Genomic DNA, 22,584 nt, shown 5'->3' on the forward strand with positions numbered 1-22,584 from the left:
GTGGAACAAAACAAAGCAAGACTGGAAGTCCAACGTGCGTAGCTTGGCTTGTAAAATATATTGTATACCACAAACACCTATTATTAGCTTTTTAAACAGTCGTTAATGCTGCTTATAACATTAAACAAAGAAATTGGGAGGCATCCCGACATTCGTGAGGTAAGTTTTATTTGCAGAACTGAGCGAAGATCTACTGTAATCCATATACCCAATAGGGTTGGGTAAATAACATGACCCTTCTGCTGCTAAAGTGGCGTTTTTCGTGGCAGCCTTTTGAAACCCACCAATTAAGGTTTTGTTTTGAAAACCACCAATGAAACCCACTTTTCCTGCTGTTTAACATGAAATTGAAAGGGAGGAAGACCGGGTTGTGCTCGTCTACCAAACAGCTAGCTAGCGCTTGCCAAGCCAGCCGTTCCTTAACGGTTTTGAATGGAGTACTTGGTGATCTCTCCACAAGAAACGTGGTAAATTAACACACACCCAATGTTCTTGAGACCCGACCATAGATCGACTGTAATCTATATACCCATAAAGAGGAATGACCCTTCCTGCCCCTCCCGTAGTGAGCAGGCGAACGAGTAAATTAAAATGTCTGTCGGTGGAGTCAGCCTGTCGTAATGACATCATAGATGTATTGACGTAGCGTGACAGCCGGATACAAAACTACCGCTAATTTAATAGCTAGAATATTATATATTTTAACCTCCAGTAACTTTGCAGTCACTACGAAGGGATTAGTGTTATGATTAGATAATATTAACGTTATGTTATCATTATTATGAAAATGATATTCCTAAAAAAAAAAGCCGAGGCTAATTCCTTACTTTCGTGTTATTTGTACTGTACAGCGCTTATCATTGATTCATGAACCATACACGGCTTCAATCTAGAAACTTTGAAATAACGACAAAGGGATTGCAGTGTTACGATTATATTTACTATATTATTAGTATTAACGCTATTATTATTATTACAAAAACACTACTGTATTAAGAAACCTGGACTAATTTGTCCAAAGCAGCCTGAAGGTGAGCCATGAAGCCTAAGGCCTATCTATAGGTACTGTGTCTTGGAAGATCCGTAACGTCTATGCTTTTAATATTTGATGATCATTTTCACAATCGGTTTGTTTGTGTTTCACACTGAATGAAAAACGTATAGGTAGAGCATGATTGTCATATATGACAGGTTCGACGATATGTTCAGACTGAACGACATTGGAATCAAAATGCAGGAGTGTGGAGTCTGCCATCATACGCCGTAATGACATCAGACATAATCACATCACCCTGTCATGTGACCAGATCCTCAGCTCTGATTGGTATACGTTTGAGGGGACATACATACATACATTCATTCATTCATATACGTACATACATACACACTGTCATGTCCCTGGGGTCAAGACCCAAAGAAGATGAATGACCGAAACGAGCTTTACTCCGAGGCGTATAACCAACTTGGCGGTATTATCTTTTCACTCGCGTGGGAAGGTTTGAGGCCTTATCTGATCAGAACACACACATGGGTTATCCGAACCCACAAACACAAAGACGGGACAGCAAAATCCACAATACAAGGAAAGTAAAATTCGACAAACAATGATTTAATTAAAATAAATTCAAATAACAATGAAAGGTGAGGTAAAAACGAAAATTCCTAATTGAGACGTCTCAATTCACACTCATATACAAACACGTGGAAAACGAAAGTAAAAGAAAATAAATGATGCTGTGGTAATCGGAGGGCACTCAGCTTTGCATCCCCAAATGGCTGTTAAGGCTTGCTGGTCGCTCGTCGCCTCCAAACCACCGCGTGGGAAATGCACAAAATGGCACGGAGTGCGCTCTTCGACGTCCAGAGGAAACACAATGCAGACCCAGTCCACCGCCGATGTCCATCCTGTGCCTTGTAGTTCTGACTTCCGAACCGCTGTTTCTCACCAGCTCTTTCCCAAGAACGCACATTAACCAAAGACCACACGCCCGCGACCAAGCCGGAACAAGGAGGAAATGCGACTACCTCCAATCAATCCTAGGACAGAGAGAGACAAAATGGTGAGACCGCGTTCTTTTTTTCCTGCTCTTCCGAATGTTCCACGATGACGTCGCACTCTGTCTAATCACCAAGTGCTACTCAATCACGAAGACCGGGGCTTGGCCTCCCCATTACAATTCGTCGGAGGGGGTGGGGGGCGGAATCTAATCTCTTCAGGAATGTTCGGATGATGTTGAAGGCCGTGAGACGGGGCTTGCGTTCCGATCGGCAAATGTGCCGGGTTTGTCGGGCCTGGTGGTGCTGTGAGCGATTGAGTCCATTTGTTATAGTTGTTGTAATGGCGGCCCTTTTTGATGCAATAACAACGAAGGGAACATCACAGGGCAATTACACACTGGGGTTCATCCTTAACCCCTACCTAATTAGCATAGCTCCACCCCTCATATGGAGACACATATACGATCTTATTCTAAACAGATTCCCTACTTAGTTACATCGAGGTGGGTTCTTCTTCTTCATGACACTGAGCATTCTAAATCTACACGTTCTGAACTTAAGGTATTTCATCCCTACCCCAACAACATAACAATACATACATATGGACGGACAAACACTTCTAGACTGCTTTGCCCTATGGGCTATGGCGTAAAAAGCTGAAAAAATTAATAAATCTTAGTTTATTCCACACAGAAATCCTAAAATGGCCCGGACAACATTATTGGCACCTTTTAGAAGTTGTTAGAAATAATTAGATTTCAAGCAGGTTATTCTCCTTTACTTTGGAATTGAACTCATCTGTGGTGAGTTGCAGGTGCCTGCAATATAAAAATTACTCATTCAACCAGTTTGAATAGAGAAAAGGAGTCATTTGGCTGTTTTGTGTCACTGTGTGTACCGCAATGAGCATGGTGAAAAGAAATAAAACCAGAGAATTGTCTGAGGAGGTCAGACACAAGATTGTAGCCAAGGATGGACAATCTCATGGCTACAAGTCCATCTCCAGAGACCTTGGTGTTCCTCTGTCCACCGTACGCAATGTTATCAGGAAGTTTAAGGCCCATGACACTGTAGCCAACCTCCCAGGGCGTGGCTGCAAGAGAAAACTTGATCGAAGATTGCAGCGAAGGATTGTTTGAATTGTGGAGAAAGCACCTCGATCAACTGCCAAACAGATTCAAGCTGACCTTCAGATACAAGGTACTACAGTTTCAATTCGCACCACCAATGTCAATGAAAGGGGGGTGCTGTGGTAGGAGACCCAGGAGGACCCCACTGCTGAGAAAGCCTAACTGGAGTTTTCCAAAACACACCTGAACAAGCTAAAATCCTTCTGGGAGAATGTCATGTGGACAGATGAGACCAAATTAGAGCTTTTTGACATAGCACATCATCTCTATGTTTACAGAAAACAAAATGAAGCCTTCAAAGAAAAGAACACCTTCCATACATTCAAACATGGAGGAGGTTCAGTGATGTTATGGGGTTGCTGTGCTGCCTCTGGCACTGAGTACCTTGAATGTGTGCATGGCATCATGAAATTAGGAGAGAACCACGGCATTTTGTAACACAATTTTTTTTTTTTTTTTTGTATACAGAGTCGAGGCTCGTGAAAGAGCTAATAGTCGGCAGGCCAAGACCCTTAAAGAAACTTTTGATGGCATTTTTTGTTAAAAGCTGACAACCGGGCTAGAAAGTATCAGTATGGTCCAGGCTTTCAGAAACACCCGGTTGCCAAAATGAGATTTGACCTTGAAGGTCAAATTTGGGGGGTCAAAGGTCAAAAGAGGTCAAATTTTCAAAAAAATTTATTTTGTCTTGTCCTTTCATACAACATCGAGTCTGGTATGAACCATTGAATATTTAATGAGTTATAAGGGGTTAAACTTCTGTAACAATAGCTAAATGTGAATAGATTCATGAATGTAAATGCTTTTTACTCTTTGAATACGCATAATATAATAAAATGCATTCAGTTTAAAGGTGAAATTTCAAAGTCGAAAGTCAAATTTTACTTTAAGAATCAATTGTTCCTGTTGGTAATATGTAAATGATGCATTAGGCAACTACATTTGAAGAAACAAGACATCATCTTCCATCGATTTGAGGTGTCGCCAAATCACTTCTCTTAAGTATCAGTTCCTGTCGTGTTCATGCATCCTTCAGCATCACAGCCACATGCAGGCATGCATGGTTGTCCAATCTTGTGGCAACGGCAAGCTTGTGTGCGACACTTGCTTTTACATCCACAAGTAACTAGTTCCAAACAGCTACTTGGAACAGATGGTGTCCTCATCCACACCACTTCTAATCGTCCGTCAGTTGCCTGCCAACCTCCAGTCTCCTCGGGGTCAGCAACAACTACGTCAGCCTTGTTTGCCTGCAGCCATACTTTTGCCTGGTAGTTCGCCCGCGACATATGCAATTCGAGAGCGTCACTAGTTGGTGGCAACATTTCAAGTGCCTTCTTCCCTTTCTGGAACATGTCATGCCTAGCTCTGTCGACCCCTGAACTAGAGTGTGGAGATTTGTAAAGCATACATACGAACTCCTCGACATCGCTTAATGGTCCATCTCTGCCAACGCCATGCAACAGTTCCGGGTGTTGCAAGTAGACATTCCAGCATGATTTTTTGCCATGACCAGCGAATGAAGACACAGTATCACAACCAGTTATGGCATGGAACCCAAGAACATTCTCCACAACCGCCGGAGCGAGGGCCTCGTTGATGGCGTGTACTGGGAAACACTCTTGCTCCTTGGACGTGCCACTCATCATCCACACATGGCAGATTTTGTCCCTGGTGAAGTGAAGGAGCAAGAGCAGGACATCTGTGTCACGGCACTTCACAATTATGTTTCCATAACCGGCATCAATGGCTTCAAGTGCATGGATGATGATCCTTGTGTCAGCTTCCTCGTGGTTTGCATTCAGAGTTGGGATGACTCCCCTTGTCGTTGAGAATCCGTTTGGAGTGCTGCCACCAACTACTACTTCGTTGACTGTGTCGGTGTGCGTTGCCAGTTTGCCACTGAGGAACAGTGCAAGGTCTTCTTTGTTTTCACCTAAGGCGATGAAGTTCTTCCATGTTTGTGGAAGTGGAAGATCATCCCGGTTGATCACCTTATGGATTGGTCTCGTTTGCCCAGCTCTTTTGCTTCGTGTAGTCGACTTGATCGATAGAAGTCTATACTGATCAAATACGATGTCGATCCTGGACACTGTGCCACAGAACTGCTTCAACACGGTCCTCTGGAAGGTTTTGGCATAGTCACCAAACGTCTTGCAATTCGGTGGTTTTCCTAGGGACTGTATCAATGCATGGCCATCAATTATGATACAGGTTTTTCCTGTGGTCTCCGGTGCCCCTTTGACTTTCTCTATCCCAAGACCAGTGGTTAGCAGGGGGAGCATTGCAGACTTTTGGGTACTTCTCATCTTTTTATCCGTATTAGCCAAACTAAGTGGTACAACGAACAGCTCATGCTTCAGTACATTGTGGATATCTACTTCTCGCCCAACTTGTGCCGCATTGAACAATCTCTGCATCAGTTGCCTGTCCGCTTTGATTGTCTTGGTGACCTTCTGCTTCCCATCCTGCACCGGTGTCTCGTAGAGGGTTGCGAACGTCTTCGATTTCTGGCGTTTCTGTCGATCGAAAAAAGGTACAGACTTCTCCACTAATCTCTCCTTCACATTCTTCAACACGAGATCTTTCCCCCTTTGGTCGGCAGTGAGGAGGTCTGCAGCTATCTCTTCGGTTGCAATGTCGTTGGTAGTCAGTGATTTCAGCTGTGTAATAGTGGGAGTTGCGTCGTCTTGATCGGATATTGTGAACGCCTTGAATCGTCGGAACTGAGCCTCAAGCTTGGACACCGCATCCAAATCCCGTGTCATTTTGGATGGAAGACCATCTTTACGAGTTGAGAAATCTTCGTCCGATTCGTCGTTGCGAAGACCGAATAGACGCATGGTGTCCTCTGATATCTGCGACCTTTCAGACCAAGTTGTGCAGAACCTGTCTCTTGCCGTGTCATTCCGTGTGATGCCAATTATACCATTTGAGAGCTTGCATACCTTGTTAATCCATTCAGTGGCTTGATCAACTGGAACTTGGTTACATCTGCCTGCGTGTCGTTTCACTACAAAATTCCCTGCCAGGAATTCTTCGTGGACTTCTGGTGCGGTCTGTGCGAGTCCTCTCATGTCAGTGAGGTAAACAGGACCCCACCGGGCATAGTTGACATGGTCATATATGGTCAGCCATGGTAGCATTTCGGCAAATGAATCAAGATGGAGCAACCAATCCCCATCTCGATTAGCGCGGACGAATGATAATAAAATTTCCACCATCTCAAGGTACTGCAACCAGAAGGCATTGTTGGGATTCTGCTTCAGCATGGCGTGGAATTCGTCAGCTTTCTCTACATATTCTGTACGGTCGAGGAGCTCGTTGCATTCAGTCACAGCATTCAACAGACATTCATCTCGGGTTCTCGTACCATATTTCTTGAACAATGCTGATACTGCTGATCGAAGCACAACCAGTTCCTGATGGAGTTCAGGATTTTGCCGCTGTAGCCAATCCAAGAAAGCTTCAAACTTGATCCGACTAAGGGCTTCATAGGCCCAGATATGTCCCTGAATAGCCCTGTAATAGTGTTTCCCATCCATCATTGACTTGGCAGCATTTGGTCCAAAGATTTCAGACTCCACCCACACATCATCTAGGCCTGCACTTTCCATTTGCTGACCAATGGCCCGAAGGAAGTTGAAGGAGATATGGAGACCACCAAGCAGGACAACTACTTCGCTGTACTCTTCAGAAGCCCACACAATCTCCTTTGCTTTGGCATAGAGAGGCTGATCGAAGAAAACGATGGTATGGCGCTGTCCAAGGTATCTGCTGAGCTGGACAAATCGGTTTATGATCGTGGTGATGGTCCCATATTCATCCGCAGTAGCCTTGAGGATCGGTGCCATTCCCACCGTCGTCACTGGTGGATCTACGGTACTCACACACTCGTTGAATGCTGCCCATGGAGGAACAGCACAGCCATTACCTGTGTCCATCCTGGAGATTACCCAGACGTGAGTCATTCGTGTTGCTGCCTTCCTACATGGACTACTTTTGAACCAGTCATTCGGTTCAATGCTAGAAGCATTCGGAATCCTGGGTTCAACTCTTGTGCCAATAGGTAGTTTGGGGGGATCGACATCATGCAACTTATCGACAGTCTCCTTTCTCAGAGCCTTCTCTCGTCCGTGCACACGCTTAACAGGAGTTCTTGGAGGAGGTGGTCCGCGTTGCCAAGCATTCCACTGTGTGCAATGGTATGAACCTTGACCACTTATTGTCGACTCGTTGACATCTATGTTGTCAGCTGATCCTAAGATTAGCCTACCAGGTTCATAGGGTACCAAGCCATCCGGGATGTACGTGTTGTTATTTTCCTCAAATTTCCAAAGAATGTCACTCGCGATACTTGTGTCCATGCGTCTTACTGTGTCGACACCTATTGTACCACCAGCAGCATGAAAGAGATCCACCAGTTTCTCTGATCTTGTGGCTTGGTGTAAGGTCATCCCCAGGCCGACATGCTTTGGAGTCAACTTTTTCCCCTTTGAAAGCGCAAATACAATGTCCTGAGCGATATTTAGTATTCTTTGCTTCGTTGAACTTGCAGAACTTTCTATCTCTCCGTGATCATCAGTATCCAACACATCAGTCCCACCAAACAGTACAGAGAGAAACAGATATAAGCTATCTGGAATAATGGCTTCCACTGCGTCTGTTGTTAGACCCCTCCACACTTTATCGTGACCAGGCATCCTCTTTTGACCTTTGACCCCCCAAATTTGACCTTTAAGGTCAAATCTCATTTTGGCAACCGGGTGTTTCTGAAAGCCTGGACCATACTGATACTTTCTAGCCCGGTTGTCAGCTTTTAACAAAAAATGCCATCAAAAGTTTTTTTAATCGTATTCCCTGGGGTTGGCCTGCCGACTATAACATTTATCAAACAAACAAATCAAACAAGCAAACAAAGTAGATAAAAAGGGGAGTGGTCGACAAGATTGGGAGAGAAGGGGAGGAAGCACACAAATACAACATTTGAGAGCAGGGACATCGGGAGATGTGTGGGAGGGAGAGGGCCTGGGGGGGGGGGGGCAGGATAGGTATAAAACGCAAGGACACCAAGGACTTCCAGGAAAGAAGTTGGCACTTCAAAAAGTGGATTTGGGGTGAAATTAGCGGGGGTAGAAAAGATCCAGGTTTTGGATTGGGAAAGATAAGAGATGGTGGTGAACAGCCGTTTTAAAGACCTGGAGGGAGGAGTGGGATTGAAGAGAGTGAGGGAGTTTGTTCCAGAGGCGGGAGAAAAGAGGAATGAAGGAGTGAAGGTGAGCAGAGAGTCTTGATTTTGGCAGTTTAACCATAAGAGGGTTGCAGGCAGATCTTGTGCGACCTGTAGGAATATTTGGGGGACAGAGCCCACAGAGAGCTGGGGGAGCAAGGCCGGAGAGGAGTCGGTAGAAGACGGAAAGACCACCAACCTGCCTGCGGTGAGTAAGTGAAAGGCCCTTGGAGATAGCGTCATCGCGGGAGATTCCAATGATTCTGAATGCTTTGGTTTCAACAGCGTGAAGACGAGCTAGGTGTGAGGCAGGAGCACCAGCCCAGAGGGGAGAGCAGTACTCCATTGAGCTGCGGATGAAAGCCTTGTATGTGGTGAGGAGCTCAGGTGTGCCAAGGAATCTCACGAATCTCAGGTGTGCCAAGGAATCTCATGACTTCTGATGACGGAGGATGCCCAGTCGGCGACTGGCTTTGGAGGCCAGCTTGGAAATGTGGTTTTCCCAGGAAAGATCATGGCAGATAGTGAGACCCAAAAGCTTGAGTGACAGATCTTCTTGGAGAGGATTATTCAGAAAGTAGATGGGAGGGTTGTCCAGTCGGTCTTTTCGGAGAGACATCGGAAGAGTGTGAGATTTGTCAGGATTGAAAGATGTTCCACTTGTTTGCCCAGTCTGTGATTTTGTACAGGTCTGCAGAGAGTGAGGAGGCTGCAGACTGCCGATCTGAGGGATGAAGAATGGAGCGACAGAGAGTAGAGTCATCAGCAAAGAGATAGAGAGGATTTTCAAGAGAGTCAGAGAGATCATTGATGAAGACCAGAAAAAGCACAGGGCCCAGAACACTGCCTTGGGGAACTCCAGCCTGAACAGGAAGAGGCGATGAGAGAAAACCATTCAGGGCCACACGTTGACTACGACTAGAGAGGAAGTTCGCCAGCCATGCGTGGAGATTTCCATGGATACCAAAGGAGGAGAGTTTGGTGAGCAGAGCGGGGTGCCAGACCGTATCGAAGGCACGTGATATGTCGAGGGAGACAGCTCTAATTTCCTGTTTGGAATTGAGGACCTCCATCCATTGTTGAGACAGCAGAAGCAGCATGTCCAGAGTAGAGTGACCTGGTCTGAAACCAAATTGATGATCAGAGATCAAGCCATTGGAGAAGAGGAAAGATTTCATATCCGAAGCAATGATGGAATTCCATGACTCTGCTGATAATTGGGAGATGGCTGATTGGTCTGTAGTTGCTCGGATCTGTTTTTGCACCTTTTTTGTGCAAAGCGGTGATGTTGGCTGATTTACGAGCAGATGGCAGTTGACTTTGAGCAAAAGAGAGGGTGAAGAGAACAGAGAGAGGGAGTGAAAGAACAGAAGAACAGGATTTTAGGACCCGTGGGCTGATGCCGTCAGGTCCAGTTGCAGAATCAGAGTCGAGGGTTGACAGAAACTTTTCCACCTTGTCAGGAGGAAAGGACACGGAGTCCAGGAGCAGCTGGGTACGACTGGGTACGGTGGGTACAGAGAGGGATGGGTTTGGGACACAAGATTTAGAGGCAAACACAGAGTTGAGGCATTCAGCTTTTTCTCGTGTGGAGTCAGCTGTGTAGCTGTTTGAGGTAAGGGAGGGGATGGAGGGGGAACAAACACCAGAAACAGATTTGACCAGACGCCACCAGGATTTGGAAGAGGGAGACAGATAAGAGTTCGGTCTTGAGAATGGAGAGATATTGTTTCCTGGCTCTCCTGAGGGTGGACACACTTGTTTCGGGCTTTGTGAAAGGAAATGAGATTTCCTTCCATTGGATTTGCTTTCCAGGAGACGAAGGCAAGTTGTTTCTGGGCAACAGCCTCACCACAAGATTCCGTGTACCATGGACGGGAGGAAGGGTATGTTCAAACCAGTGTCAGAAAGCTGGGTCTCCGTCGAAGGTCATGGGTCTTGCAGCAGGACAATGACCCCAAACACACTTCAAAAAGCACCCAGGAATGGTTGAAGACAAAACGCTGGACTGTTCTGAAGTGGCCAGCAAGGAGTCCAGATATATATCCCATTGAACACCTGTGGGGAGATCTGAAAACAGCAGTTGGGAGGAGGCACCCTTCAAATCTGGGAGAACTGGAGCAGTTTGCACAAGAAGAGTGGGACAAACTGCCAGTAGAGAGGTGTAGGAAGCTCATTCATGGCTATAGGAAGTGCTTGACCAGTTATTTTGTCCAAACACTGCTACCAAATATTAAGTCCAGTGTGCCAATAATTTTGTCAATGACATTTCTTTTTTATTTTCTGATTTAAAAGGATACATTAAGTTCTAAATCAAAAACAAAGGTTCCGTAATATTAACAGTGAAATAAAGATTGTGGAGACCAAATACTTTTGTCAATTTCAACTTATTTTTCGAGAAAATTGTGAGTTATTTGAAAAAAGTGCAATGGTGCCAATATTTTTGGCCACGACTGCAGATGAGAGAGATGTAGATGAGGAGAGACAGATGTCGATGAGGAGAGAGATGTATATGAGGAGAGAGTTGTAGAGGGTGATAGAGATGAAGAGGGATATGCAGAGGAGGAGAGAGATATGTGGAGAGAGAGAGAGAGATGTAGACTAGGAGAGAGACATGTGGAGAGGGATGTAGAGGGAGACGAGGAGAGAGAGAGAGAGATGTAGATAAGGAGGGAGAGATGTAGATGAGGAGAGAGTTGTAGAGGGTGATGGAGATGAAGAGGGATATGTAGAGGAGGAGAGAGATATGTCGATGTGGAGAGAGAGAGAGATGTGGATGAGGAGAGAGACATGTGGAGAGATAGAGAGGGATGTAGAGGCAGACGAGGAGAGTGAGATAGAGATGGAGAGAGAGGGGGATAGAGATGGAGAGGGAGTGAGATAGAGATGGAGAGAGAGTGAGATAGAGATGGAGAGAGAGGGAGATAGAGATGGAGAGAGAGGGAGATAGAGATGGAGAGAGGGAGATAGAGATGGAGAGAGAGGGAGATGGAGAGAGGGAGATAGAGATGGAGAGAGGGAGATAGAGATGGAGAGAGAGGGAGATAGAGATGGAGAGAGAGGGAGATAGAGATGGAGAGAGAGGGAGATAGAGATGGAGAGAGAGGGAGGGAGAGGGAGGGAGAGAGAGGGAGATGGAGAAGGAGAGATGGAGAGAGAGGGAGATAGAGATGGAGAGAGAGGGAGATAGAGATGGAGAGAGGGGGAGATAGAGATGGAGAGAGAGGGAGATGGAGAGAGAGGGAGATAGAGGGAGGGAGGGAGATGGAGAGAGAGGGAGATGGAGAGAGAGGGAGATGGAGAGAGAGGGAGATAGAGATGGAGAGAGAGGGAGATAGAGATGGAGAGAGAGGGAGATAGAGGGAGGGAGATGGAGAAGGAGAGATGGAGAGAGAGGGAGATAGAGATGGAGAGAGAGGGAGATAGAGGGAGGGAGAGAGAGGGAGATGGAGAAGGAGAGATGGAGAGGGAGTGAGATAGAGATGGAGAGAGAGGGAGATGGAGAGAGAGGGAGATGGAGAGAGAGGGAGATAGAGATGGAGAGAGAGGGAGATAGAGATGGAGAGAGAGGGAGATAGAGGGAGGGAGAGAGATAGAGGGAGGGAGAGAGAGGGAGATGGAGAAGGAGAGATGGAGAGGGAGTGAGATAGAGATGGAGAGAGAGGGAGATGGAGAGAGAGGGAGATGGAGAGAGAGGGAGATAGAGATGGAGAGAGAGGGAGATAGAGATGGAGAGAGAGGGAGATGGAGAGAGGGAGATAGAGATGGAGAGAGAGGGAGATAGAGATGGAGAGAGAGGGAGATAGAGATGGAGAGAGAGGGAGATAGAGATGGAGAGAGAGGGAGATAGAGATGGAGAGAGAGGGAGATAGAGGGAGGGAGAGAGAGGGAGATAGAGAAGGAGAGATGGAGAGAGAGGAAGATGGTTCTCCAAAGATAATAAACTCATAAGGGAAAGTATATGTAACCTCGGCCCTTTAAGCCTCAGCGTTTGGACACATGCTTTAATCCAAAGGCAACAGCGTGCGGTCACGCAAAGCTTGTCAAAGTCCAAAGGCTGAAACGCATGGTAATACTCATTAAAAATAACACGTATTTTAAAAAAATACATGCCCTGGGGTCATCAGGATTAATCAAGACAAATTAGCTTAAATGCAGGAAGCCTATATAGTGCGATGTTACACTCCATGAAGATCTTCGATCTCAGAAAACACCGCATATATCATCAGTGATGGTGACATTCGAGTGAAAACACTTCTGAGGACCTCATGGGGCACGTTTCCTGTGCGGTTCATGAAATACAGGCCAAGGCCTCCTTACTGATGTCACTTGAATGACTTGTCTAGTTCTCCAATTCTGAGCTGGAACTTCATCCGTTTCTCCTGCATATTGTTTATGAATCTACTGGCTCGTTTACACTGTATTAAGTGACTGAGTGAGTTGAGTGGCTGAGAGAGACTGGAGAACACAAGTTTACTCACGGCCGTGATTAGCCGCTCGATAAGGCCCAGCTTTGTGATCTTCTTCAATTACATCAGAAAACACCTCCAAATACTGGCCTAGGTGGCCATAGCTGCAGCTTCAGTGTTGTCGTCACGTCGAGAGGACTTTTATCATTAGGTGGATCCACTTTATCTCCTTTCAGTTCATTTCGTTATTCGGTTGACGGACATAACTAAGGAGAAAGGAGACCGCCATCACCGGAAGTGCATCTGACTCAAGCTCTCAGGCAAGTTTCATCCCCACAACCTCAACGATGATACCTTAAACAGTGATGTCACGAATCCTTCTCCACTGCTAAAATGCAAGTACGACCTAAATGCAGTTCTTTTTAACTAGTCAGGGCCCTTAGGGATATTTTGGGGCCGTTTGGTTCAAATTCTTCCAAAAGCACCAAATTTGGCCCAGATGTTGCCCATGCCATACTCTTTCGATTTTTTACGGGCGCCAAGACGGGAGCCCCCCCCCCCCCCGGGGGCCCCATATTGGCGAAATACTAAATGGCCGCCACCCGGATTAGAGGAAAATCAGTTAAATAACCAAAAGGGTTGGAATCATGTACGATACCACTTTTCAGGGGTTTTCGAGGTCGAGGAATCCAATTATGATGTTATTTTGATGATTCGAGGTCAAGGTCAACCCTCAAGGTCATCTTAAAGGTCATTTTTGAGTAAAACATGTCGGTTTTTGAGTTTTTTGTCAAGATTTACACGAGGTTCACCATTTTATGTTTCTGGGTTGGGTAATCGAACTCTGACCTTATTTTTGACAATTAGAGGAAATATTTACATGTCTGTTTCCTAATTTTCAGGCATATGCAGTTCATCAGTCTAATTACAAAGGTACGGATTTTGATGTTTTATGAACTGTATGCCATATCCTTGTGTTTAATTTTTGTGCGATCATGATCCGGGTTCATGTATACATGATTGTATACATGTCATAAATATGGCGTCATAGGTCATGTGACCTGGCGGCCATATTGGATTTTATGAAAACCTTAAAAATGGATCCCTGCCTTCATTTTTCGATCGATTCATTTTGAACTTTGACCACTTATAGTACGCCATGTGATTGGATGCATATCCTAATTATGACGTCATAGGTCAGGTGACATGGCGGGATGGACCGGTATGGTCCCCGGATCATACCGCCCTTGGCGCCCGTCAAAAATCGAAAGAGTATAGCATGGGCAACATCTGCGCCAAATTTGATGCTTTTGGAAGAATTTGAACCAAAATATCCCTAAGGGCCCTGACGAAACGTCTCTCATGGTCACTTGGTCCCTCAAGTGGGCCTTTGTGGCTGCCCGGCCGCATTGATGCACAGGCACTCCAGAAAACGAATGGGAAGGCCAAAGAAAGCTCTGAAGTTTCTTACATTCATATCAATCATTCATTCGACCCAAGATTAAATTTTATTAAAGAGCACAAAGATCGATTCCAAATAATTATTGCTAATTACCCTGCGTTCGTGAAGCGAAAAGCGGGGTTAAGCATTCATGTCCGTACGTGTCTGCATTTCAGTAAAGTAAAGTGTGTGCCGTGTCTGCATTTTAAAAATTAATTTACTCGACAACCGTTAGTCCGATTGACGTGAAATTTTCACCATAGGAGGGCCTCCTCCTGTATAATATTTTAGTGAATATTATGACGTCACAGGTCACGTGGTACAGGCGCCATTTTGGAAAAACGTTACACCTCTATATCTCCCAAACCGCTCAATGGAAAAAGTGGAAACATGGCTCTTTGTCGAGTACTCACCATGGGGAATAAGATATGTTGATGATAATGTCATCGCTTCCTTAATTATGACCTCATAATTCGACAAGTACAACACTTTATCTGATCAGTTTGAAAAAAGAATTCCTCTGCAACTGTTCGTCCGATTGGCATGAAAATTTCAGAATATGAGTGGCTGCTCCTGTGGAATTTTGAAAATGATAATTATGACGTCATATGTCACGTGGCGCAGGAGCCATCTTGGAAAAATCGAAAAAAGGTTGCACCTCTATATCTCCGAAACCGCTCCAAGGAAAAAAAACTGACACATGGCTCCTTGTCAAGTACTCCGCTTGGGGAATAAGATATGTTAATGATGATGTCATTGGTACTTTAATTATGACGTCATAATTCGACAAGTACAACACTATTCGATCAGTATGAATTTTTTTCTCTGCAATTCTTGGTCCGATTGACACGAAATTTTCACCATAGGAGGGCCTCCTCCTGTAGAATATTTCAATGATTATGACGTCATAGGTCACGTGTACAGGCGCTATCTTGGAAAAACTTCGCACCTCTATATCTCTGAAAGCACTCCATGGAAAAAATTTGAGACCTGGCGCATTGTCACCGACTCCCCATGGGGAATAAGATATGTTAATGATGTCATCGCTTCCCATCGTTATGACGTCATAATTCGACAAATACAACACTTATCCATCCGATCATTATTTTTAAAATTTCAGCAACTGTTGGTGTGATGGACACGAAATTTTCACCATCGGAGCACCTCCTCCTTTAGAATATTTTAATGATAATCATGATGTCATAGGTCATGTGTTACAGGCGCCATCTTGGAAAAACCGAAAAACGTTGCACCTCTATATCTCCAAAACCACTCCATGGAAAAAATTGAAATGTGGCTCATTGTAAATAACTCCATATGGGGAATAGGGGTTGTTAACGATGACGTCACTAGTGCCATAATTATGACGTCATAATTCGACAGGGACAACGCTTAGTCTGATCAGTTTGAAATTTATTGAGCATGATCTATGCAACAATTATTTAGAGAATATAAATTTATGATGTCATCGCTCACGTGGTCTGGCAGCCATATTGGATCAAAAAAAAAAGAAACGTTCAAAAACAAGAGTTGGCTCACACCAAGTTGACTGCATAGGGTAAGTCTTCTATGAATACCATCTAGTTTGACCATGGATTTCTTGAATCCAAATTAACTCATTTTTCCTCTTTACATTTGAAAGTGCAGCATCGGCATGAATAACCAAGTGACCTATGTGTACTAGCTGTACATCCCTACCATCACCATCATCATCACCATCACCACCAAGACAAATTGGAAAGAGGACCTCATTCTGAGGACGTCACGGGTCACGTTTCCTGTGTGGTTTTCCGTGACTTAGACAATCGCTGCGTTGCCCTATTCACGTTTTCTGGGCTAATAGATCTGGTGGTGCCCACATCCTCCCTTGGCCTGATAGGGCATGAATTTGTAATTTAACCAGAATGCTGGCAATAACTCCAGCTACCCTTTGTCAAAAGACTGCGAGCAGCGTTTCACCAGCCAGTGCTCGTCAACGAGGTCCCAATCTTATCATCCATCCGAGGGACGGAGCACACATTGATGCAACGGACGTTGATTGATGCAAGGGATAGAGCACACAACCCTGCCTGGGAAGCACCAATTCACCAGGAATTGAACCCAGTCTAGACAGTTCAAAGGCATGTGTGCTACCACAGCTTCCTGTTGGACATACACTACATTACCAAAAGTATGTGGACACCCAAACATCACACATCTCATTCCAAAATCATGGGTATTAATATGGAGTTTGTCCCCCCTTTGCTGCCACAACAGCATCAACTCTTCTGGGAAGGCTTTCCACGAGATGTTGGAACATTGCTGCGGGGATTTCCTTCCATTCAGCCACAAGAGCATTCGTGAGGTCGGGCACTGATGTTAGGCAGTTAGGCCTGCCTCGCAGTCGGAGTTCTAATTCATCCCAAATGTGTGTGATGGGGTTTAGGTCAGGGCTCTGTGCAGGCCAGTCAAGTTCTTCCACACCGATCTCGACAAACCATTTCTGTATGGATCTCGCATTGTGCACAGGGGCATTGTTATGCTGAAACAGGAAAGGGCCTTCCCCAAACTGTTGCCACAAAGTTGGAAGCACACAATTATCGAGAATGTCATTGTATGCTGTGGCGTTAACATTTCCCTTCACTGGAACTAAGGGGCCCAGCCCGAACCATGAAAAACAGCCCCAGACCATTATTCATCCTCCACCAAACTTTACAGTTTGCACTATGCATTCGGGCCGGTCGCGTTCTCCTGGCATCCGCCAAACCCAGATTGGTCCGTCGCACTGCTAGATGGTGAAGCGTGATTCATCACTCCAGAGAACGCATTTCCACTGCTCCAGAGTCCAATGGCGGCGAGCTTTACACCACTTTAGCTAACGCTTGGCATTGCGCATGGTGATCTTGGGCTTGTGTGCGGCTGCTCCGCCATGGAAACCGATTTCATGAAGCTCCCGACGAACAGTTGTTGTGCTGACGTTGCTTCCAGAGGCAGTTTGGAACTCGGTAGTGAGTGTTGCAACCGTGGATAGATGAAGTTTACGTGCTACGTGCTTCAGCATTCGGCAATCCTGTTCTGTGAGCTTGTGTGGCCTACCACTTCGCACCTGAGCTGTTGTTGCTCCTAGACATTTCCACTTCACAATAACAGCACTTCCAGTTGACCAGGGCAGCTCTACCAGGGCAGAAATTTGACGAACTGACTTGTTGGAAAGGTGGCATCCGATGACGGAGCCACGTTGAAAGTCACTGAGCTCTTCAGTACGGCCCATTCTACTGCCAATGTTTGTCTATGGAGATTGCATAGCTGTGTGCTTGATTATATATACCTGTCAGCAATGGGAGTGGCTGAAATAGTCGAATCCACTACTTAGAAGAGATGTCCACATACTTTTGGTCATGTAGTGTATCTCTAGGTGCACGCTGATTTCTAAGAATGGAGTTGGAGTTCTGAAATATCTCATGTAGTATAAATAACACCAAACAACATTCACATTGTACATACACGGCCTCTAGCCAAATTCAAAACAAACTTTAAGGAGGACAAGTCAGGAGACGACGATGGTTCACGAGCGAGCGGTATTCAATGACAAAGGACGGACTATAACCGAAACAGGCCCGGACAAGCCAGGCCCGGAAATGTCAAAACGAAGGTTACTGACCTTGAAATGAGATAGAAAATAATGTATAATCAGTTATGAGGTTAGTTAGCGACACAATACCGAAAATTCGGTGAAAAATGAAATGAAAAAATAAAATAAAAAATGAATAAAAAAATTAAAAATAAAATATGAAAAATCGAGCTTCGTGCGGCTAGACACATGCCATTGGCCTAACCAAATATCGAAACCCCTGTCAGATTCCACCAAACCCCTCGGAGAAGATGTAGCTTGAACTCAATTACCCCCAAAAAAGATCTTTTTCAGACGTGGCTCCGCCCACAATGGGCGCAATACGCCCACTCCAGGCAGGACACAACTAGATCATGATATCAACCTCCCACCAAAGTTTCATCAAGATCGGATGATATCATTGGGTAGTTATGCTGCGGACAGACACACACACACAGGCAGACACACACACACAGACAGACGCACACACATGACGAATATAGTGGTCACTTGATAACTCGTGAACCAATTCTTCAGAGATTTCCAATGAAAGATCTAAATTTATTTCTAGAAGTTTATTATTTATTATGTTTAATATTTAATATTGTTGAGTAAATAAATTTGTTTAATAAATATATATTTTAAATTTAATAAATAAAAAAATAAGTAAATTTAATAAATAAATAAATACATTTAATAAATACATTTAAGAAATAAATACATTTAATAAATAAAATTTGTTTGCTGAATAAATTAATAATGTTTAATAAATAAATAATTGTTTAATATTTAATAGATGTTTAATATTTAATATAAGTTTTATAGATTCAAAATAAAATTTAAGGAGGATTTTTCAGAGATTTTCAATGAAACATCTAAATTTTGTTCTAGAAGTTTAATAGTAAACACGTTTCAATGTAAACTAGAGTTCATAGAACACCTTACCTTATTTCGCACAATCTTGAGAAACAAGGACATGGGTGGGTGAGGTCTGCAAGCAGCAAATTTGATTGGTCGAGATGATGTAAAATGCTGAAATATTTTGTCCAAGTACTATTAAAGGAAAGGGTTTTTGAAAAGCGAAAAAGGAGATTTTTGTGTTCTATAGTGTTTAACTATATAATTCAATTTAAATGAAATAAAGGTTTTATAAAACTCCGGAAGTTTACCGCCGTTGATGCAGTGTTTTCTTCACCACCTTATTTAACACCTTAAATTAAGCCTTTGTGCTTGTTGTTTGTGTCCTTTATGATGTCACTGGAACAGTAAATTTCCTGTTTGGAATGATTTTCAATTTTGATTGATTGCCAGACAGAGTAAAAAAAAAAAAGTATCTCTTCTCAGTATGATTGAGACAAATTCAAAGCTAAAGAATTGGTAAGCTACAGGTTTGTTTTCCGACTTGTGTTCAATTGAAATTAAGTTGTTCCTCGATCACAAACTGACATTTGTGGACTTTTTTGTGGACAGACAAACGGACAAAGTGAACCAAACTGCTTAACCCCACTTTTCGCTTCGGGTGCGTGTCGTAAAAATAACGTTTTAACTGAAATAAAACAGTTCGGTCTTGCTTCCCCAAATGGAAAGATCTTCTGAAGCCTATGCTATGTTAGACTGAAAGCATGCGAAGATCCGTTCTTGTTCCTAGTTGTAACCGGTTTCCAATAGAGATTGAACAATTGTGTGATTTTCCTGTTTCTAAATGCAGATTGACTTTGACTGACACCCGAGTTGAATAATTAGGAGTCTATGACTGGTTAATAACCATTCATCCATTGCCTGAACAAAAGACGAATCGTGTGACAATTTTACAAAATGTGCACACCTGTTTAAAAAAACTTTTTCTTGGCCAGATCATTTACTAAGATGAAACTGTGAGAAATATAATAGGAATCATTAATTACCTGGACAAAGCTATTAATCTCTCTTAATTCCCTCCCCACATTCTCTCCCTTTTGTCCACCTTCCCCAATTCTACTGCTCCCATTCCCTTTTGCATGACATTACCTGTGAATGCATCAGCCACAGATGCTTGAGGTTTCCCAGACCCAGGAACGCCCCAGAGCGGATAACAAGGAGCCAGTTCCCTGACAATTCCAGCTCCTCGAGCCGCAGGAGAGGTGAAAGATTTGGGACGTCTCTGAGACCGCACATTCCCAAGTTCAGATGTCTTAGTTGGCCCAGGTTCTGAAAGGTAAGGGTGAACAAAAAGGGCAAGATTCATCTCGGCAACTCATAGAAGAGAAAAAGAACACAACTGGCAGGAAAATGAGTATGTTCAGCGGCCACTGGACGATGTTTCAACATCGATTTTTGGTTGAAATATCGTCTCGATGTCGACTAATCGGAATGGCTACATCCATTCGGGTCAATTCAATGTATTTCTTTCTGCCTGCTGAGTAGTGATCTAAGGAAGATGAAAATTAAAAATAATATGATTCAGCCTGAACCTGTTCCTTTTGAAAAAAGGTGCAGTAAGATGAAAGATCGAGATTGAAAAGAAAAATAAGAACATGACATGCTGAGTGTTGAACAAAAAACAAAGCGTGTAAAAGTCTGGGAACTTAAGAAAAGATTGAGAGAAAGAAGATGAAAGTGATAATGTATGGGGGAGGTCAAATTGGCAGAGGTGGAGAGGAGGGAATAAAACTCAGGAATGAATGAGTTGACAGATCAAGGCAAAAAGGAAAGTAGAGTAAGATGGAACAAGATGTTCTGGCAGGAAATAAGGAGCAAGATTCCGCAATAAGGAGCAAGATTTGAAAGACTCCGCAATAAAACAGGTCTCACAGTTCACTCCCAGGCCTACAAGGACCACATACAACACTATAAAGATGCCCTCTCCCGCGCCCGCTCCGCCTACTACTCTCAAATTATCCACTCTGGCTCCGGAAACCCAAAAGCACTCTTCTCTACAATAAACAAACTCCTCAGCCCCCTGAACACCACCACCCAGTCATTCACAATAGACAACTGCATCTCCTTCCTTTCATTCTTCCAACGCAAAATTGAAAACATCTACAACAGCTTGACCACCGCCGCACTCGCTCCCCCTCAAACCACCTGCCCCCCCTTATCCTGCCATCCCCTGTCTCAATTCTCCCCAGTCTCCCCTACTGACCTCTCTGAACTCCTCATCGGAATGAAAACTGCCACCTGCACTCTTGACCCCATCCCCTCCAGCTTTGTCAAGGCCTCCCTTCCTGCTCTCTCTCCACTTATCATTGCAACAATAAACTCCTCCCTGTCTACAGGCATCGTCCCACCATCCCTCAAAATTGCTGCTGTTACCCCCATTCTGAAAAAACCTGGACTAAACCCTGACACCCTAAATAACTTCAGACCCATCTCCAACCTACCCTTTCTGTCAAAGGTTTTGGAACGCGCTGTAGCCACTCAACTCAAACATCACCTCTCTCCAATAACCTGTATGAAACATTCCAATCCGGATTCCGCTCCAACCACAGTACTGAAACTGCTCTCCTCAAAATCACCAACGACCTTCTCCTCTCCTCTGACGCTGGCAACCTCAACATTCTCATCCTCCTCGACCTCAGCGCCGCCTTTGACACCATCGATCACACCATCCTCCTCACCCGACTTGAAACCACCTTTAACATTACCGGCACTGCCCTCTCTTGGATTAAATCATACCTCTCTGACAGACGTCAGTTCATCTCCATCAATAACTGCAAATCCCCTACTGCTCCCCTCCCCCAAGGTGTCCCCCAAGGTTCAGTTCTTGGCCCCCTCCTCTTCATCCTTTACCTGTCCCCCCTCGGTCACTTAATCCGCCGTCATGGTCTCCAATTCCACTGTTTCGCCGATGACATCCAGCTTTTCATCTCCACCAAGTCCATCTCCACCGCCACCCACTCTATCCTGCCAAACTGCATCACTGAAATAAAATCCTGGCTTCAAATCAACTTCCTCAAACTTAACTGTGATAAATCTGAAATAATCATCATTGGCCCAAAAACGCTCACCAAGTCCACCCATAACTTTGCCCTCAACATCGACGGTTTCCCAGTATCCACCTCCCCTCACATCCGGAATCTTGGCATCATCTTTGACCAAACCCTCTCCTTCGACAAATACACTAAACAGATCACAAAGACAGCCTTCTTTCACCTGAAAAACATCGCCCGTCCGTCCATCCCTCTCCTCCGTGGCTGCAGAAACCCTCATCCACGCCTTCATCACTTCCCGTCTGGACTACTGCAATAGCCTCCTTTATGGTTCACCCTCAACAATCACCAATAAACTCCAATACATTCAGAACTCCGCTGCCCGTCTACTCACCCATTCCCGGACCCGTGACCACATCACCCCCGTCCTTTACAAGCTTCACTGGCTCCCCATCTCCCAGAGAATCCAGTACAAAATCCTCCTCTTGACCTACAAAGCCCTCCATAACCTGGCCCCATCCTACCTGGCTGACCTCCTCTCCAGACACACTCCCACCCGCAACCTCCGCTCTGCTGGTACCAACCTCCTGACCGCCCCCCCCCCCCCATCCGGACCAAATTTAGATCCTGGGTGGACAGGGCCTTCTCCATCGCTGCTCCCACCCTCTGGAACTCGCTACCTCACACCATCAGAGACTCCTCCTCACTCACCACATTCAAAACATCACTCAAGACCCACCTGTTCAACACTGCATTCAACATTTAACCCACAGCATCTAACCCCTGACTATCTCCTCTCCTTCTCCCTCCTTTGTGCTTTGAATATTTCCCTATTGATTCTTCTTTTTTTGCAATTGTTTTTATGTTTTGCTATGCATT

At 44.7% G+C, this 22,584-nt stretch overlaps 1 protein-coding gene across 1 annotated transcript in view; it reads right to left on the reverse strand.

Moving 5' to 3' along the window:
• Positions 1-22,584, reverse strand: part of LOC137438349 (leucine-rich repeat-containing protein 4C-like) — a 40,587-nt gene that overhangs the window by 7,493 nt on the left and 10,510 nt on the right. Inside the window, exon 3 of the mRNA XM_068133464.2 lies at positions 19,805-19,984. Coding sequence (XP_067989565.2) covers positions 19,805-19,984 — 180 coding nt within the window. The remainder of the gene's footprint in view (positions 1-19,804; positions 19,985-22,584) is intronic.

This window comes from Myxine glutinosa, chromosome 13 (assembly GCF_964187855.1).
Source record: "Myxine glutinosa chromosome 13, kmMyxGlut1.1, whole genome shotgun sequence".
NCBI lineage: Eukaryota > Metazoa > Chordata > Myxini > Myxiniformes > Myxinidae > Myxine > Myxine glutinosa.